Source organism: Gossypium arboreum, chromosome 13 (genome assembly GCF_025698485.1).
Source record: "Gossypium arboreum isolate Shixiya-1 chromosome 13, ASM2569848v2, whole genome shotgun sequence".
In the NCBI taxonomy this organism is placed as follows: Eukaryota; Viridiplantae; Streptophyta; class Magnoliopsida; order Malvales; family Malvaceae; genus Gossypium; species Gossypium arboreum.
Window position 1 is genome coordinate 7092800 of NC_069082.1, and position 18899 is coordinate 7111698.

At 31.2% G+C, this 18899-nt stretch overlaps 2 protein-coding genes across 2 annotated transcripts; both read left to right on the top strand.

Moving 5' to 3' along the window:
- The first annotated feature begins 391 nt into the window (after positions 1–391).
- LOC108463890 (vacuolar-sorting receptor 3-like) lies at positions 392–5290 on the top strand. The gene is made up of 12 exons (XM_017763879.2): positions 392–1060; positions 1887–2579; positions 2696–2784; positions 2902–2971; positions 3043–3126; positions 3390–3466; positions 3548–3629; positions 3951–4033; positions 4129–4195; positions 4320–4448; positions 4546–4655; positions 4806–5290. The coding sequence occupies exons 1-12, from the start codon at positions 757–759 to the stop codon at positions 4902–4904; spliced, it is 1887 nt and encodes a 628-aa protein (XP_017619368.1). The 5' UTR covers positions 392–756; the 3' UTR covers positions 4905–5290.
- Positions 5291–8003: 2713 nt separating this feature from the next.
- On the top strand, positions 8004–10980 carry LOC108461867 (mitotic checkpoint protein BUB3.2). The gene is made up of 9 exons (XM_017761836.2): positions 8004–8235; positions 8314–8444; positions 8558–8640; positions 9067–9333; positions 9522–9597; positions 9748–9828; positions 10223–10301; positions 10385–10485; positions 10593–10980. Exons 1-9 carry the CDS (start codon positions 8113–8115, stop codon positions 10678–10680), a joined length of 1029 nt encoding a protein of 342 aa, XP_017617325.1. The 5' UTR covers positions 8004–8112; the 3' UTR covers positions 10681–10980.
- Positions 10981–18899: the final 7919 nt, after the last annotated feature.

Here is an 18899-nt window from a genome sequence, read left to right on the forward strand (position 1 = left end):
TATTTTTGTAATCAATTTATTCTCTACCCAATTTTTGTATTAATTAATTTTAATATTATTTTTATAAAAACCCCAAAAATTGTGTCTAAAAATTTTAATTTTCAAATTTCATGTATTTGCTTAACGATCACATTACTATATTATTTGTGATTTAACGAAGATGGAATCAAAAATAAAACTAATAATTGAATAATCATTTTATAATTTTTAAAATCGAGTAACTTAACTAAAAACTTTCTAATAATAATGTTACTATTTATAAATTACCTTAAAATTAATTTAAAATTTTCAACCAACCCAATCAAACTTTTAAAACCTAAAAAGAAAATATTAAAAAATCTGAAAAGTCTCTCAATCTACTAGAATATATATGATATATATTTGGGGTAAGTAAACTGCAAAAATAAGAAAATTTAATGTAGAAAAAGATCAAACGAACAGCATCACAAATAATCGGATGGAATTAAAATATCAATATTATATTTGTACCACAGTCATTTCAAAGAGTAATAGATTTTAAGATAGTGAAAGTTCCGAGCTTTTTTCGTCAAGAAACTACCCAGCAATTTCCATATTTTTTTTCCATTTCTCAGACCAAGAAAAAAGATAAAAAGAAAACCAGAGCTGACCCAAGTTTTTTCTTTTTCTTTCCCATGTTTTTCTTGCACAATCTTCTAATTCTTCCTCAGTCTTCCTTAAACTGATATACCCAAAAATCCATTAACCCCCAAAGTGTCAAAGACAAGGAAGAAAGAGATGGAGCTGAAAAGATTGTTACATGTTGTTCTAAGTTTTTGGTTGCTGTTGTGTATAGGGTGTAGTGATGGGAGGTTTGTGGTCGAAAAGAACAGCTTGACGGTGACTTCGCCGGAGAAGATTAAGGGAACCTACGACAGTGCAATTGGAAACTTTGGGATACCTCAATATGGGGGAAGCATGGCTGGTACTGTGGTTTACCCTAAGGATAACCAAAAGGCTTGTAAAGCTTTTGATGAGTTCAGTATTTCCTTTCAATCCAAGCCTGGTTCTCTTCCTACTTTTGTTTTGGTGGATCGTGGAGGTACCATTTTCATCAATCTGCTTTTATTATTATTATTATTATTATTATTATTATTATTATTATTATTATAAATTTTAGCATGGGATTGAGTTTATTTAACCTACATATATATACGTATATGATTGGTTTTAGCTCTTTCATTCATTTGGGGAAGTATCTTTTAGCGGTGACTTTTAATTTTGTTGTCCCTGTAAGCTTTGAGTTTCGTAGGATTCACCCTTTTTAAATTATTTTTCTTGTTTTTTGCTTGCTGAAGTTGTTTCTAAGGATGTCCTTTTCTTCCTTTTTAATTCTAGTTGTTTTTCTGAAATTTGGGGTTGATTTTTTTTAGCTCTTTTTTTAACCCCTAAGTTTCATTTAAAGGTTTCTACTTCAGTGCTTGAGAGTGTTTAATTCAAGCTTGATTGGTTGATTAATCATTGGACTTACCCTTTGTTTGATTTGGAATGAAAATGTTATATTTGCTCTTTTGTAATACACATTCTGTAATATATGTATGAATATAAATTCACTTTCAAGTGGCTAGTACTTGGTGATGATATAAGCGCATTGTGATAATGGCTTACAGTTTACCTGCAGATTCGATAATTATGTTACTTCGACATGATCTTAGGCAATAATTCCGTATGTTTAAGAACATGTATCAGTTTACAATTGCCTATTTATATTCTTCAGTTGCTGCTATTGTGTTAAGGTTTTAAAATTTGTTTATTGTCCTAAAACTTTAGTACTTAAGTTATGGTCTTACTTTTAATCTTTCTTTATTTCTCAGTATGTTGATTCCAAGTTGGCATTTAATGTCTTTGTATTCTTATTATCTATCCAGATTGCTTCTTTGCTTTAAAGGTTTGGAATGTTCAGAAGGCTGGTGCTTCTGCGGTGCTTGTTGCGGATGATATTGAAGAAGCTTTAATAACCATGGACACACCAGAAGAGGATAGTTCATCTTCTAAATACATTGAAAATATAACGATTCCATCTGCCCTTATTCAGAAATCTTTTGGTGAAGCTCTAAAGAAAGCAATCAGTGGTGCAGATATGGTTAATGTTAATCTTGATTGGCGCGAGTCTGTTCCGCACCCTGATGATCGCGTGGAGTACGAGCTATGGACCAACAGCAACGATGAATGTGGAGTTAAATGTGATATGCTGATGGAATTTGTGAAGGATTTCAAGGGTGCCGCACAGATACTTGAAAAAAGTGGCTATACTCAATTCACACCCCACTATATAACTTGGTACTGCCCTCAGGCTTTCACCATAAGCAAACAGTGCAAATCTCAATGCATTAACCATGGAAGGTATTGTGCACCTGATCCCGAACAAGATTTTAGCTCTGGTTATGAGGGGAAAGATGTCGTGATTGAAAACTTAAGGCAGCTATGCGTTTTCAAAGTGGCAAATGAGAGCAATAAGTCCTGGTTGTGGTGGGACTACGTGACAGATTTTCAAATAAGATGCCCCATGAAGGAGAAAAAATATAACAAGGAATGCGCCGATGCTGTTATCAAATCTCTCGGTAAATGGTTAATTAAAAGAATCCTATATTTCACTTATAGTAGCACCCTCAAGAATTAAAACATTCCTTGCAATTAGTTATGACAGATTCATGATGCTCTTATACCATCCATTCAGGGCTTGACAGTAAAAAGATTGAAAAGTGTATGGGAGACCCTAATGCTGATGCAGATAATCCTGTTCTAAAAGAAGAACAAAATGCCCAAGTAATTATCTCGTGCTTAGATGTTTATATTTTATTACTCTTTTATATTTTTTTGTCATCCTTGGTCTTTCCGGTGCTCTTAATTGTGGGAAGCTAATTAATAGAAAGTTGTCCATAGGTGGGGAAAGGATCTAGAGGTGATGTTACTATATTGCCTACGCTTGTTGTCAACAATCGCCAATACAGAGGTTCGTATTCATGCCTGTATTTCCAAAGATCCCATTTTGAATGCTTTCCCTTCTGACATATCAGCATACAGGAAAGCTGGCCAAAGGTGCTGTTCTGAAGGCCATCTGTTCTGGTTTCGAAGAGACTACTGAACCAGCTGTTTGTTTGAGCGATGGTATGTTTTTCCCATTACATTTCTTTAGAAGTGAAATATTTTGGTCTGTTCCCTCTAAGGGCCATCATACAGTGCTATGTTGAGCTTCCAAGAGAAAATCGAGTGAATTTGTGTGGTGGGATGTTCACTCCTGCTGAAATTACTGATGGCTGGGCTCTTAGAGTTCCACAGCCTGCTCTGGCAGATGTGACAAAGTCTAGTGGTTCAACTTATGGTCCTGTTTTTATTTGAAACAAGAGTGATGGTGAGTTCTTCCATTGCAGATGTTGAGACGAATGAATGCTTGGATAACAATGGTGGTTGTTGGCAAGATAAAGCAGCCAATCTCACAGCTTGCAAGGTATTAATTCAAACTTTTTTGATAGACCTGCTATACTTGCTTATGACTGCATTAACTCTCTCAATATATTGATATGCTTAGGATACATTTCGAGGGAGAGTCTGTGAATGTCCCTTGGTTGATGGTCTGCAGTTCAAAGGAGATGGATATAGTCACTGTGAAGGTGAGGATTGAGATTCGTTGTTAATAATTTCATTTTACCTGATTTAGCTTTTACTTCTAAGTTAATGTTTAGAACACAAAGTTATGGTCTTATTTGGATCATTTTTTGGGTTTGGGTTGTTGACTTTTTATGGTCAAATCGAGTTGAGTCATGCTCGAATTTGGGTTACTCAGAATGGATTTTTGGATTCAGGTCAGAATTGACTGGTCTAGAGGCAATAGACTTTGTTCCTTGAAACGTGACTTCTCACTTGTTTCCATCTTCAATCATCTTATATCTGCGTAACATTATCTCACATGCTATTTTCATTTTGCCATTCAGCTAGTGGCCCTGGAAGGTGCAATATTAACAATGGAGGTTGTTGGCATAAATCACAAGACGGACACACGTACTCTGCTTGCGTGGTTAGTAGCAATCTTTGTTTACTCTAAGCTCCTCGTACTATTTCGTTCCTGTCCTTCCGTAAATAAGTTTATGTTCTAAACAAGGCTTTGAGCAGGATACTGGAGATGTTAAATGCCAGTGCCCTCCCGGGTTTAGAGGTGATGGTATCAACAGTTGTGATGGTGAGTTCCCGAACGATTAATAAATGTTTCAATATGTTATTAGGGACTCAAACTAATGTATTCGAATGCAAACAAATAGCTAGGATCTTCGAGTATGAATGGTTTCGCCTTTTCCATCTTGCAGATATTGATGAATGCAAAGAGAAGAAAGCCTGCCAGTGCCCTGAATGTAGCTGCAAAGACACATGGGGAAGCTATGAGTGCACTTGCAGTGGAGATCTTCTGTATATCAGGGACCACGATACCTGCATAAGTGAGTTGATGATCCTAGGACTTGCTTGAAACCTATTTTCTTTCAAATATATAATATTTGGTTCATGTTTTGACGTTGACTCCTTGCTCTACCACAGGTAAGAGTGGTACTGAAGTAAAATCGGCATGGGCTGCTGTTTGGGTCATTTTAATTGGCTTGGCAATGGCTAGTGGTGGTGCATATCTTGTTTACAAATATAGATTAAGGGTAAGTTGTTCCATTATTATATTATAAAATAAGCCATGGGGAGGCTTGGCTTCGATTCAAGGCCACGAATAGAGGGTTTTGATAGGCAAACCTGAGCTACCCCTTTAGCATATATTTTATTTTTCCTCTAATGTTTTGTTACTTTTGCAGTCGTACATGGATTCCGAAATCCGAGCTATAATGGCACAATACATGCCTTTGGATAGTCAATCCGAAGTTCCAAACCACGTAAGTGAAGATCGTGCATGAACAAACAACTCAAATCGATGTGGTTCTTGTTATACACTTAATTCATTTGGATTTCAAGCATCCGACAGTATTGATATGTAAAATATATGGGACGATAAAGAAATTGGGATTAGAAAGGTGGTCTTTGTTCCTTGTAATTTAAGAGCATTTGTGGCAACTTTGTAATGCATTTTGTGCCATTTAGGGTTTAACTGAGCTTTTTGTTCTTGCTGTATTTTTATTTTGAAGGAAAGTTGTTTAGGTTATTTGTCTTCCTTTCCATCTTTGGTGCTTTTGACTTCTTGTGGCTTATGCTTCACATGTGTCTTGCCCGTGAAGGCATCTGTAACATGTGCCCTGTTTTTGTTTTAATGATAGAATCCATTTTTGTTCTGTTTCTAGTTGAATATGGATCCATTGTAGATCTTTAAAATGTGTTACAAGCATAGGTTTTCACATTTTTGTTTGGTTTATATATGGTTAGGTTTTTTCATCTGTTTTATGCTTTGAATTTAAGTAAATTTTTTTTAATAATGTCAATTTCACGATTAAGACTCGGTCAAATATTTGAGGATGAAATCTACTTTTACTTCTCTCAATTACTTATTGATTTGTTTAGGGTAAATTATAAAAATAATCAATTTTATTTGCCTCAGATTATATTTTAATCACTTATGTTTGAAATGTTTACGTTTTGATCATTTACGTTATTGTTTTATTATGAAATGGTCACTTTATTGTTAAGTTTCGTTACCTCCCTAGCGGTGATTTTATGTGATTGTCCAAATAGATTTTAAATGTCAACTTGGATGTCCTACATAGAATCCAAATTAAATTTATATAATTAAAAATTTATTTTTATAACAGCAATTAGATATCCAAGTTGACATTTAAAATCTATTTGGATTGTCACGTAGAACTACTGTTAGGGAGGTAATATAATTTAACAGTAGAATCACCACTTCGTAACAAAATACTAACGTGAGTGACTAAAACGTAACATTTTAAACGTAAGTGACTAAAATATAATTTAAGGTAAATAAAAGTGAGTATCTTTATAGTTTACCAATGTGTTTATATAGCATTAACATCACTATAAAATATAATTTTATGGTTTAGTTTAAAGTTACTTAATCTACTTATATTTGTAAATAAATAAATTTAAAATTTTATATATTTTTGAATTTTTTATTAAATATGAAAATTTAATATATTTTATTGTTTATATTATAATATTATATGATAAATTTAATCCTTATTATCTAAATTACTACTGTGAACAAAAGGAGTAAAGTAAAAGCAAGTTTGTGGAAATCTAGTTCTTCAATAACTAGTTTATATTAATAATCTTTTCATCATACTTTTGTATAAATCATGTTGTTATGATTATTTATTATGAATGTGTCTAGCTAAAACTCTATTACAGGAAATTAAACTGGGTTAATAAACTTAACTAGGGAAAAAAATATAATATTTACAAGAACTTTCTCCTCAAATGCAACCAGTTATTATGTACGAGTTTCTTGAAAATTGAAGTTAGCAATGCTTTTGTGAACAAATTGACACTTATTTTCAATTTTGAAAAAACATATATTTAGTCCTATTCCACTTTAATTTGTAAAATACATGCAGCATTATCTTCATGCAATATTGTTGGCCTGCCATTTTCAGCAAACAATCCACCTGTTTTTTTAATATGTTGAATCATAGTTTGTACCCAAAGGTATTTAAAAGCTAATATTTCTGAATGGTTAGATGAAGTAGAAATTATTGTTTGCTTTACAAACGGCGATGTAAAAAAAATAATCTATTTGTGACCAAGCTTTATGAGGATTAGAAAGATATACATGGGAAAAATAAGCCCATATAAGATGTGTCACGGAGATTACCCAAATCATATTTCACTTTATTCCAATATCTTTGTGTTGGGTCTAATATAATTATAAGACATGTACATACCACGTATATATATATATATATATATATATATATATATATCAAATTATTTGATAGAATTGATGAAAAAATATTGACTTCCACACTAGATACATGTTTCAAAAAGTATCAAAGACTAGGGCTAATTTGACAATACTTTTAAAAAGTGTTTTTGAAAAGTACTGTGGAAAAGTGTTTTTGAAAAATTTGGTTTTAAATTTGAGTATTTAGCATTACTGTCCAAAAATACTTTTGAAATAAAATATCCATTTTAGACATGTTATTATCAAGTAACAAATATACATTTAAATAATATTTAAATTAGTTAATATTATTATATTTTAGTAAGAATATAAAAAATTATTATAACTTTTGTTAATATTTTAATATAAAATATAAATTTTAAATATTAATTATTTATAAAATTTAATTAGAATATATAAACTATATTTTAAATATTTAAATATAATTATTAAATATTTGTAATTAGTATTTTAAAAATATTTTTTATTTTTAATTAATGATTTTAACACATTTGTAATTAAGTATCAAGAAAAAAAGAAAATACTATATTATTGGAGGGGTAAAAAAGTAATTAAGCACTAAAAATGCTTTTGGGAGAGGAAAAGCTAAAAATTTTAGCTTCTCTATTTTAGGAGTACTTTTCAAAAGCACTTCTGAAAAGGTAAAATTTTCAGCCAAAAGCAGTTTGTTCTGCACAGCTTTTCTTCCAAAAGTACTTTTGGAGCCAGAAGTGCTTTTGAAAAGCAATACAAATCTGACCCTAAATAAATCAAAACGCAAAGTACAGGGATCTTTTATAAATTTATTAAATATATTTATTTATTGCACTAATGTAATTTTTGACCTTAGAACCTAAACTAAATTCACATCAGTAATTATACATTTTTTTGTCTAGAGTTCACATGAAATTATACAATTTTTTTTTATCTATTTTGGTATTTGAATTTGACAATTAAGTTTATTTTGGCCTTTAGATTCGGAAGATGTAAAAGTTAAGAGTACCACATCATCAAAACTCGATGAATTAAAATCCAAGTTCAAAACCAAAATGTGTCTAATTGTTAAGTTTAGGTACCAAAGTGAAAGAAAAAATACAGGACCACAATCGACCTAATTAAAAGTTTAGGGGGCAAATATTATATTAACCCTTATTTATTTATGGTTTATTTTCAAATCTCCTTCCCTCTCTCTTTGCACACTGCACACTCTCTGAAACCCTAAAAGCTCTCACCCGTCAGTCCGTTTACCTCTCCAACGGCCCAATCAAGCGATGACATCCGCCCACCCGCCGCCGGCACCGGGACGCGAGCTCTCCAATCCTCCGACTGATGGGATCTCGAACCTCCGATTCTCCAACCACAGCGATCACCTACTCGTCTCCTCATGGGATAAGGTGCTCCCTCACCATCAAAATACCTTTCAAACCTTTAAAGTTTCCTTTAATTTCCAGCTAACAGATTTTTAATAATAGACTGTGAGATTGTATGACGCGAGTGCCGATTCATTACGAGGAGAGTTCATGCACGGTGGGCCTGTACTCGATTGTTGCTTCCATGATGATTCCTCTGGATTTAGTGCCAGCGCTGATAATACGGTTAGGAGGTTAGTTAATGAAGCTTTGGCTGTTTCCGTTTTCTTTTTCTGTTTGATTCTCGAGAATGTTTTGGAAAATGAATTTTGGAATCAAGCTTAAAATTGAGCTGTTAGCTTTGCAGGATAGTGTTTAGCCATGGAAAGGAGGATATTTTAGGTAGACATGATGCTCCCGTGCGTTGTATAGAGTACTCTTATGCAGCAGGTTGGTTAAAATTACAAACCTTCTCTTCTCTTTTCATTTAATGTGGATTTCAAGATAATTTGCCTTTGATTTGGCCCTTCAAAGTAGGATTTTTATACCTGCTAGTAGAATGTGCATCGGAAATTTCAAGTTTGTCGAAAAGAAAATAGAATTATATACTTCGGTTTAACTGAAAAAGAAAATGAGAGGATGAAAAGTGTTCATTTTTAAGGATTGGTGCAAGTTGAATCGTAATTGAATGATGTTAATCGCAAATTCCACTCAATCCTGTTGGGTATGAATGAACATATGAGTTCTCATTTAGAATATCAAACTAATCCTATGGATTTTAAGTTGTGGAAATGTACTAAATGTACTATACAGGAGAGCTTTTTGTTTCATTTAAGAGATATCTGAATCCTTAATCTTTTATTCTGTTTGTTATAGGACAAGTTATCACAGGCAGTTGGGACAAGACATTGAAATGTTGGGATCCAAGAGGTACAAGTGGCCAGGAGCGTACTCTTGTTGGCACATACCCACAGCCTGAGCGAGTTTACTCATTATCTCTTGTTGGAAATCGTTTAGTTGTGGCAACTGCAGGAAGACAAGTAAATGTTTACGATCTGCGGAATATGTCGCAACCTGAGCAACGAAGAGAATCTTCATTGAAATATCAAACTAGGTGTGTGAGATGTTATCCGAATGGAACAGGTACTAGTTATAACCTCTAAAACTTTTGTAAATTTTTATAAGGTAGGAAATACTATTTAAAGGAAGGCTTAGATTTTACAAGCATTGAAATAAATCATTAGTCCTTGATGTTTAGATATGTAATCCATTTATTCTTCTGTCACTTTTATTTTGGGTAAAGTTGCTTCTCATTAGAAAAGTTTATGCAGGATACGCTCTTAGTTCGGTTGAAGGGCGGGTGGCAATGGAGTTCTTTGATATTTCAGAGGCCAGTCAAGCCAAAAAGTACGTATCTGTCTTTTCCTTTTAGCTGTATATATTGAGGTATATGCTGGTTATGTGTATAACATGAACTTTGGAACTGTTCTTCAGCTGATCCTACCCACTTTTCATTATCTTTTGCTTTTATTAATGGGTATTTTGGATCATTGGTAGATATGCCTTTAAGTGCCATCGGAAATCTGAGGCTGGACGGGACATTGTATATCCAGTAAATGCTATTGCATTCCATCCCGTGTAAGTTTCTGTATTAGTCCTCAATTTGTATGCTAAGATGGTATAAAGTACATGATGTTGCAAGTATTGTCCTTCCGTTGTTTGTGTTTGAGTAGCTGACATGGACAGATGAGAATTAGTAATTGGAAGCGTTCAAAACAGATTGATCATTTTTCTCTTATTTGATTCAAATATTGCTGAGAAATAAATAAATAAAATGCAAATCTGTATTACTAGCAACTTCCAATCTTTTAGCATTTCAGACACGAGGTTACAGTTTATTGGTAATGCTTTCGAGTTAGGCTCAACTAAGCGATTTTTCTGAAAGCTTAAAAGTTGATCTCGAAAAATAATTAATATCTGCTCCTTCCGACACGCACAATTGCTAATTTCTGCTTTGATTTTCAACCTGCAGCTATGGTACATTTGCAACTGGAGGTTGTGATGGTTTTGTTAATGTGTGGGATGGAAACAATAAGAAGAGGCTGTATCAGGTAAGTGATTGGATTGAACTGTAGTTTTATTTTCACAGTGAAAGCCCGATAGTTTACCACCAGTTTTAAATGATCTTTTGCAGTACTCAAAGTACCCAACAAGCATTGCAGCTCTTTCGTTCAGTAGAGATGGACGATTGTTGGCTGTGGCATCAAGTTACACGTTTGAAGAGGGGGAGAAGCCGTAAGACAACTCCCACTTACTCTCTCAAATGCAAAAAAACCTCAAAGTAAACCATATAATTCAGACATATCTGAGCACTAATTTAATATCCTTTTTCTTGTGTGCAGACATGAACCGGATGCCATTTTCGTTCGAAGTGTAAACGAAATAGAAGTCAAGCCAAAACCAAAAGTGTACCCTAACCCTCCAGCATAGCCAAGTAAGGATCTCTATATAATTTATGGTAATTTGAGAAATGTGATATGTTGAATACTTTGTAAGTCTTCGATGATCTTAGAGTGTGTTTGGTCAAGTAAAAAAGTAGAAAGAAAATACATTTTGAGTATGCTTGGTAAGAAGAAAAGTGAGAGGAAAGAAAAAGGAGAACTTATTATTTTTCATCGAAGCGTGTAAAAGCAAATCATTCCATAATTGGAATGATAGGAGGAGAGAAAATTAGTGAGATTAAAGCGTGCATCTTTCTTAAATGAAATTAAATCTTATTTTTTAATTCAACCAAGAGTTAATTTTTTTCTTCACTTTTTCATAAATCTTACCAAGCACATAAAAAAAATTCCAGTTTTTTTTTTTTTGAATCATAGGCTATTGTTTCTTTTCCACTTCTGTTGAAAAATATTACTAGCTGATTTATAGCATAAAGAAAGAAGAATGCTAGCACATTTTGATAATTTTTTAATTTCTCATTGAACACGTTTTTTATAAATTAAAGAAAAAACCAAGCCAAATAGCGAATATTTTTAACCACAATGAGAACGAGCTTTTTTTTTTTTTTTTAACCCTAACCGTCTAAAACTAGTAGCCCCAAATATTGCTTGGACTAATAAATTCGTTGACTTCAAATCGGAAGTCAAAAATCAAGTAGAAGACTCACACATGGTGTGATTTACATTAGAGTAAATTTGGACAAAGTTAACTCATGGTAAATTTATAAAATTGGATAAAAATCTTCGAGCCTCAACCTTTTCAACATAGTCAAGGCTTCATTATTTAAAAGCTAAGGATTAAATTGTTATTAGATCTAATCACATCATAGTTTCATTGGTCACTTAACCATCAGGTGATAAAAAAAAATAATTTTGAAAATGTTGGTGATCAAAATTATAATATTTTTAGTTAAATAATTAAAAGAGACTTATTCATAAATAAGATGATTATTAGTGTAGTTTATCTTAAATTTTTTAATACTATTATTACCTTTAAAGTTAATTGCATATATAATTATTAAATTACGGGTTTAATTTTAAATTAATACATAAACTTTAAAACGTTTGACTTAAATTCTCGAAGTACCATGAGCAAGAAGTGTGGTTCAATTATCTCCTTGTGTCTTCATCCTTTTCACATTTGAGGGAAATGTGAAAGAGGTTAGAAATATTTAGAATATTTTATAAGAGAAATGGGTTTGGGTAAATGGGTCAGATATATAATATATAAAATAATCGTTTTGCTCAATTTTCAAGTGATTGACGTACAATACAGGAGCTTGTACTCTAGTTTCACCTTAGAAAGTATATTATAATCAAATAATATTCTTATACCATTAATTGCCCTCTCTTAAATTTTAAATTGATTTATAAATTTCAAAACTTTTCAATTGAATCCTCAAATTACATTATCATTCAAATCAAGACATTTTATTAGTCTAATCTTTAGCTTTAACATTGAACATGTTCAACTAATTTAAAATTCAACCCAAGTACAGAATAATACATTAGATCAAATCCATTGCATAGCAGCCTGTGATTTAGAACTATAATAGGAAAAGTTTAACGTAGAGTGGGTAAGATGGGTGGTGTTCCCTTATTCAAACAGATTCATTTGTACAAGTAAATTATGTATGGATATAATATAACATGCCAATGGGATTTTTAGTCAAATTAATACCAAAAAGGTCTCCTTAAAACCCGATTAAACAAAACCCCCCATTTGGTCAAAGTCTATGGATCCAAAAGCCTCCATCCCCCCCCCCCCCCCATTGCCCTAAAATTCAAATTTCACATTTTGACCCATCAACTTTAGCAACCCATTCTTCTTTAGGTTTCACATGTGATGCAAGTGATTATGTGAGGAATGACCTCATCACCTTTTGCTTCATACATTTTCTAATGCTTTCACTCCAAACCATTGCTGACTACTACATTTCTTCATTACTCCCATAATTCCTTTAGTTTCGATCAAAGATCTTGGCTTCAAAAGATGGTAAAATTATAGTTTAGTCCTGTCAAAAATCCCAAATTTGTAGAGTAATCCTTTTCAAAAATTTGAAATTCAATTTTTTACTACACCCCAAGCTCGATTCTTGTTAGACCAGAGCTGGGCGGTTTTGTTTTTGGTACTTTAGACTAATGGGATCCGACCTAAATTATTGTTTTTATTACTTAAAGGCTTAGATTTAAAAATGTCTAATTGCTGTTTTAGTCTATTTACTATATTAAAATTTGGGATTTGATCTCTTTACATTAATTTGGTGTGATTTGATTCCTCCATTTTTATAATGTTATCAATGATTCGAAATTGATAGTACCGTTAGTTGCTGCCATTAAAGTGATGATGTGAGTTTTTATTTTACCTTTATTCAATGACGCGATCTGGGTCACAATAAATTTAAATAATAATGATAAAATCACATGTCAGTTAAATTCTTAAAACCGTTTGAAAAAATAAAAAAGAAACGCCACAACTTCACAACAAGAACAAATAGTGTTATCAAATTGAATCCAAAAAAAATAATAAAATTATAAAAATAAAAAATTAATTATATCATATTAAAATATAGTTATTAAATTTAAATTTTCAAAATACTAGAAAAATAAAGGCTTAATATAACATTTGGTGCCTAAATTTGACACTTTTTCATAATTTGGTACCTAAACTTTGTTTGGCCCAATTTGGTATCTAAACTTGACACTTTTTTCCTAATTTGATACTTAAACTTGACACTTTTTGCTAATTTGGTACCTAAACTTGTCATTTTTTTCTTAAGTTGGTATTTAATCCTTTTTGGGATCCAATTTGGTATCTAACCATGACTTTTTTTTTCCTAATTTGGTACCTAATCCTTTTTTTTTTTGCTTTGGTACTTGAACTTGTCAAACATTATACAAATTGCTCCAATATACTAACAATGTTATCTTTTTATGAGTTAGCAAAAATAATCAATGTATAGTTGACATATGATGACGATATAATATTTCTTGGTATTATATGTTCAATTATTTTTAGTTTTATTTATTTAATTAATTGAAAATAATGAATTTCTTTTAATTTGAGTTTTAAAACTCTTTTTTTCATATTTAATATTAATTAGTTAAGCATAGCTCAATACCTATTTTTTAACATGAATTTTCTCCTGACAATATTTTTGTAGCATAACAAAAAAAAAAAAAAACACCGTTAGTGTTTTGTGAAATTTATATAACATTTAATAAATTTACGTACCAAATTAGGGGAAAAAATGTCACATTCAGGTACCAAATTAAAAAAAAATGTAAATTTTAGATACCAAATTGGGCCTAACAAAATTTAGGTATTAAATTCGAATAAAAAATTCTAAATTCAAGTACCAAATGTTATATTAACCCAAAACTAAAAAAATAATAAGATGTAAAAAGATATCTCAAGTGGCAATGCTTTATGGTATGGTTTATTGTTGTTTGAGGCCATAGATGCCGTAACTTAAAGACTATGGAGGTAAGACACAGTTTGATTTACGTGTAACCCTGTTGGCATTCATTTCATATTTCCTTAATGCTGATCCAATTGGCCAAAACTCACTGAAATTATAACATGTCTATGTGGACCATATCTTATCATTTTTGCATTACTTTTATATCCTACCATAAATAAAAGTGTATATTTGTTTTCATAACTACTCTTATTGCTAATTTATATTTCTGTTTCTTAGTATATTGGTATGGGTATTGTTACCAATATAGGAGGACGTGAGTTTGAGTGCATTGAAGCAAATTGTTCTCTTATTTATGAGTTACAAAGAGATTATAAATAATTTTAGGCATTATGTCAAAAAAAGATATGATTAAAAAACATATCGTAAGGCATTGTATTTAAAATTAAAAACGTTTTCATACTTTAGAATCTTAAGAATTTCACTTATTTTCAACACAAAATGTTTAAAATATTTTTTATTGATTTTACTATATTTTTATCTATTTAATTGCCCATTTTACATAATTCAAAGTCAAATACATAATTTTTAATAAAAACTTCAAAAGTTCATCCTATTATTTAGGGTTAGTGTAAAGTTTGTTCAATAAATTTGATAATTAGATCTATTATTCTTGAAATTCAATAGTTTTCTTTCGAATTGATCACTGAATTTAGATTTCGTTAAAATATGATAATGGATATTTTTAAATTATGCCATGACATCACTTAAAAATTAAACAAATATAAAATTTATATATATTTTAATTTTTAAATTTTATATGAATCTTTAAATTTCAGATGATGAAAATGTAATCACAATTTAAAATCCCAATTTAATTTCATCGATGATCAAATTAGAAAATTATTAATTTTTAATACCAGTGTGAAATAGAAGTAATTTGGATAAACCCTATTATTTATACCAACTTACACATAAGTCGTCACTGCCAAACTCACACGTCAACTTAAAACCAATCCAACACACTTTAGAGCCGCTAGAATTCTCCACTTCTCACTTCCTTTCCAAATGCAAATAAAAAAAGGGGTAAATTCATTATCGGTCCTCAAATTATGACTTAGATTTTAAATTTATTTATAAACTTTAAAAATATTTTAATTGAATTATTAAAGTTAAGGGTATTCGTAGTTCGGTTAAAACTGAATTAACTGACAGAACCGATCTAATTAGATTAATCGGCCGATGGCCGATTAAAGATTTTTTAAAATTTGAATATCGTTAATTTAATTTTAAATTAGTTAATTAACGAATTAAATAATATATATTATATATAAGTGAAATTGTTTTAACTTCTACAGTTTGGATCAAGATTGAAAATTTAATATTAAAAAAATATAGATAAAAATTGATCAATTCAAAAGTACAAAGACTAAATCAATAATTTAAAACAATATAGAGACTAATAACAAAATTTGACTTTTTAATATGTTAGATACAACTTGTCTATAAAAGAAGTATATAAGTATTTAAAATTTGATTCATGTGTTTTTTAAATAAGTTTGATGCCAAAGCCGAGCTAGAACTCAATACTCAAATTGGCAACTGATCTAACACAAGGACTTAAATTAATGTTTTGAGAACTCAATTAAAAAGTTCTGAAATTGAATGACCAAATTAAAAATTAGAACATAGTTTTGGGGTGGATAGCCGAAATTAAGAATGGGGGATAGAGATGCCACGTGTTAAATAGAAGAATTAGAAATCCACGTGGCGTGATAGTAGAGATTCCAAATAAATGGACGGCATCGAAAGATTTAGTAGTTCGGTTATGTGATGATTATTTAGTATTTTCTTAAACATGTGAAAGTTAGTTCAAAAAGGAACCTAAAAAGGTAACACACGTGTAAGTCTCACCCAATCAAAGCGCGTTGCGTGCCGTATGGCATGTCGGTTTCGCATTCTGTTAAGCCACTGTTGCTCCCCACTCTCTTCTATTACTGCACTCTACTTAGCTCCACTCCTCTCCGAATTTACATAAATACCCATCACACTAAATTAGCCTTAAAATTAAAATCCAAATTAAAAAATTATATCTAATTTTTTAAAAATAAATTTATATTAAACAAGTTATTTTTATGAAAAATACATACCAACAATTTTTTAAAAATATGTATTTTTTTTGTCTGTTTTGGTACTTAAACTTAGCAATTAATTCAAAATTTGTTTCTGAACTTGAAAAATATAAAAGTTTGATGATATGGTACTCTGAAATTTTGTCTCGATTTAGAACGACATTGTTAACAGGGTAGGATGACATAAGTTCGAGCGCGTTTATCCTCCTATTACGAGTGAGAAGAGTTTATGAGTAATTTTAAGCATTGTATCAAAAAAATTATTCTTTTAAATCTTGAAGGAATAATCTAAATTTAGGAATCAAAATGGATGTGGTTGACAAATTTAATACCAAAGATGAAGTAGTCATCAAATTAAGGGACTAAAAATGATATTATCCCTTTAATTGAGAAATTTCTTGATGTTGGAAAAAGATTGGAAAATTCAAAAAGGGGGTAAAATAGAAGGAAGGTTAGTTTATTCTAGAAAACATGGAAGATGGGTTTTCCAGATCCCACACGTGGCTAATTATGGATGTTTCTGGGGATTTTAATTTTGCTGTCTTTCTAGATGCCACCAACCAGCCATGTATTGTAAACTACCAAAATCTAGCACAATTTAACCCTAAACCAATTAAATTTAGCCACGTCATCAACACCCCTTGTTTTTTTTAAATATTATTTGGTTGGCCAGTAATGCAGTAACCCTTCAACATGGAGAATCATTCGGAAAATGAAATTAAGAAGAAATGGGAACCTATTTATTTATTTATAATTTGAAACAAAGAACTTATGCTGCTGCCAAATTAGATTTCTTGAATGTTAAGACAAGTGGTTTTACAGTTATAACGAATTTCTTTTTTTTTTCTATTGGAATTTGTTCCGAGAGTTTCACAAGTAAAATTAAAAAAGTTGATATTATTTTATTTTTAAATATATTTATACAAGTTTATACTAATATATATGTTTTTTATTTTTATAATATTGTATAAATTATATGCGATTTTGGTCGAGGCTAAAATATATAACAATTACAAAAGGGTATTATCCGATGATGGGTCATGCTATATGTGTGGCAATGTGTTAGAAAATATTGACCACGCTCTAAGAACTTGTCCATCAGCGCAAGCAGCTAGGAAAATGTTAGTTCCGATGGTTTGTCTAATGGTTTCATTACCCTTGATTTTGAGCATTGGTTTATGATAAATATCAAGAATTATGATAAATTTGTTAGTTAAGGTGGTAAGGTGAGAAGTTATGTTTGTTAATGTCGTATGAAGGTTGTGGAAAGGTATGAACTTGGTGGTATTAACTGACCAACATCTGAGCACAGATAATATTGTCATGACTAGTTGGTCTTGGGCTAAGGTGTCAATGAAATTGGGTGCGACATTACAGCAACAAAATTCTTTGTGTTGGGAAAAACTTCTGATTGGATGGGTTAAATTGATTAAGGATGATGGGGTTCATGGTAAGTCTGGTAATGCTACGGCTGGGGTTTTGGTGAGAGGTCATAAGGGGGATTGGGTGGTTGATTATGGTTGTAATTTAGGGGTGAGCTTGGTATTGGAAGCTGAACTTCAAGCGATTTTGGATGGGGTCAAAATAGCGTGGGATAAGAGGGTGTGTCAATTGTTAGTTAAGAGTGATAACAAGATTGCGGTGGATTCAATACTTGGAACAAGGAAGGTGGGGACTCGTAAGGTGGTTTTAAAAATTTGTAACGGGATGAAGAGGGGTTAGCAAGTTCAAATCAAGATATTAAGCATATACTAAGGACGACGCATATGGCAGTAGATGCAATGTCTAAATAGGCTACGGATTACTCAGTCAGGTTCACGTCTAGTTAGACATTTTGTTACGAATTAATATTTAACTTAATTATAAAATTTAAAAACTTCACTCAAAGTTTATTTAATTTTTTTAAGTGAATAAATAATCAATTAAAAATTTAGGGTAATATAGTTTGGGAAGTTTATAAAAAATAATTATATAAAATAAATTTAAATAAATAGAAAAGTAGACGCCAAAAGTAAAACAGGCAAGATATTTATGAAAATTAATATGGAAAGAGTTTGAAACTCACTTGCAACTTACAAGCCAAATTGAGATCAGATTTTGACCAAATGAGTCGTGGTGGACACGCACTAACAGACCCCCCGTACTCGAGCGGTTTCGTTTACCCTTTCTAAATTGTTTGCGGCGGCTTAATTACACATGTACCCCCTAAATTGTAAGTTAACCCCAATTGGGTTATAATCAATTCTTCACTTTAAGTTTACATCCATTAGTTAGACTTTGATTGTTGGGGCTGGAGTGATCTCAAACTCAAACTCAAATAAGGGTGTAATTAAGTAGAGACGAGTTTGTATAGTAACTAATTTGAGCTTGATTTAAAATTTAGACTTAATACTTGAGATATAATTAAGGTATTTAAATTTAAACTCATTTATAATTAAACTCTTTTTATATAATAAGGGTAAAAATATAAAATTGTAATATACAGTAATCCATCTCAATAATTATCAAATTAAATTTAAATATTAATAGTTAAAATCACATGTAATTTATTTAGACACTAATTCTAGAGGAAATTAATAAGGGGAGGCGCGTTACTAGTAGCATTGAATTGACTTGGAAGCAGTCATATGAAATCATAGTCTCCACCTCATGAGAGC

Bases quoted from the DNA above. Each gene is read 5' to 3' on its own strand.
- LOC108463890 (XM_017763879.2), top strand. From the start codon at position 757: ATGGAGCTGAAAAGATTGTTACATGTTGTTCTAAGTTTTTGGTTGCTG. The intron at 2,580-2,695 runs GTAAATGGTTAA...CCATCCATTCAG, and splicing joins TGCTGTTATCAAATCTCTCG to GGCTTGACAGTAAAAAGATT. The intron at 4,196-4,319 runs GTGAGTTCCCGA...TCCATCTTGCAG, and splicing joins TGGTATCAACAGTTGTGATG to ATATTGATGAATGCAAAGAG.
- LOC108461867 (XM_017761836.2), top strand. From the start codon at position 8,113: ATGACATCCGCCCACCCGCCGCCGGCACCGGGACGCGAGCTCTCCAAT. The intron at 8,641-9,066 runs GTTGGTTAAAAT...TGTTTGTTATAG, and splicing joins AGAGTACTCTTATGCAGCAG to GACAAGTTATCACAGGCAGT. The intron at 9,598-9,747 runs GTACGTATCTGT...GATCATTGGTAG, and splicing joins GAGGCCAGTCAAGCCAAAAA to ATATGCCTTTAAGTGCCATC.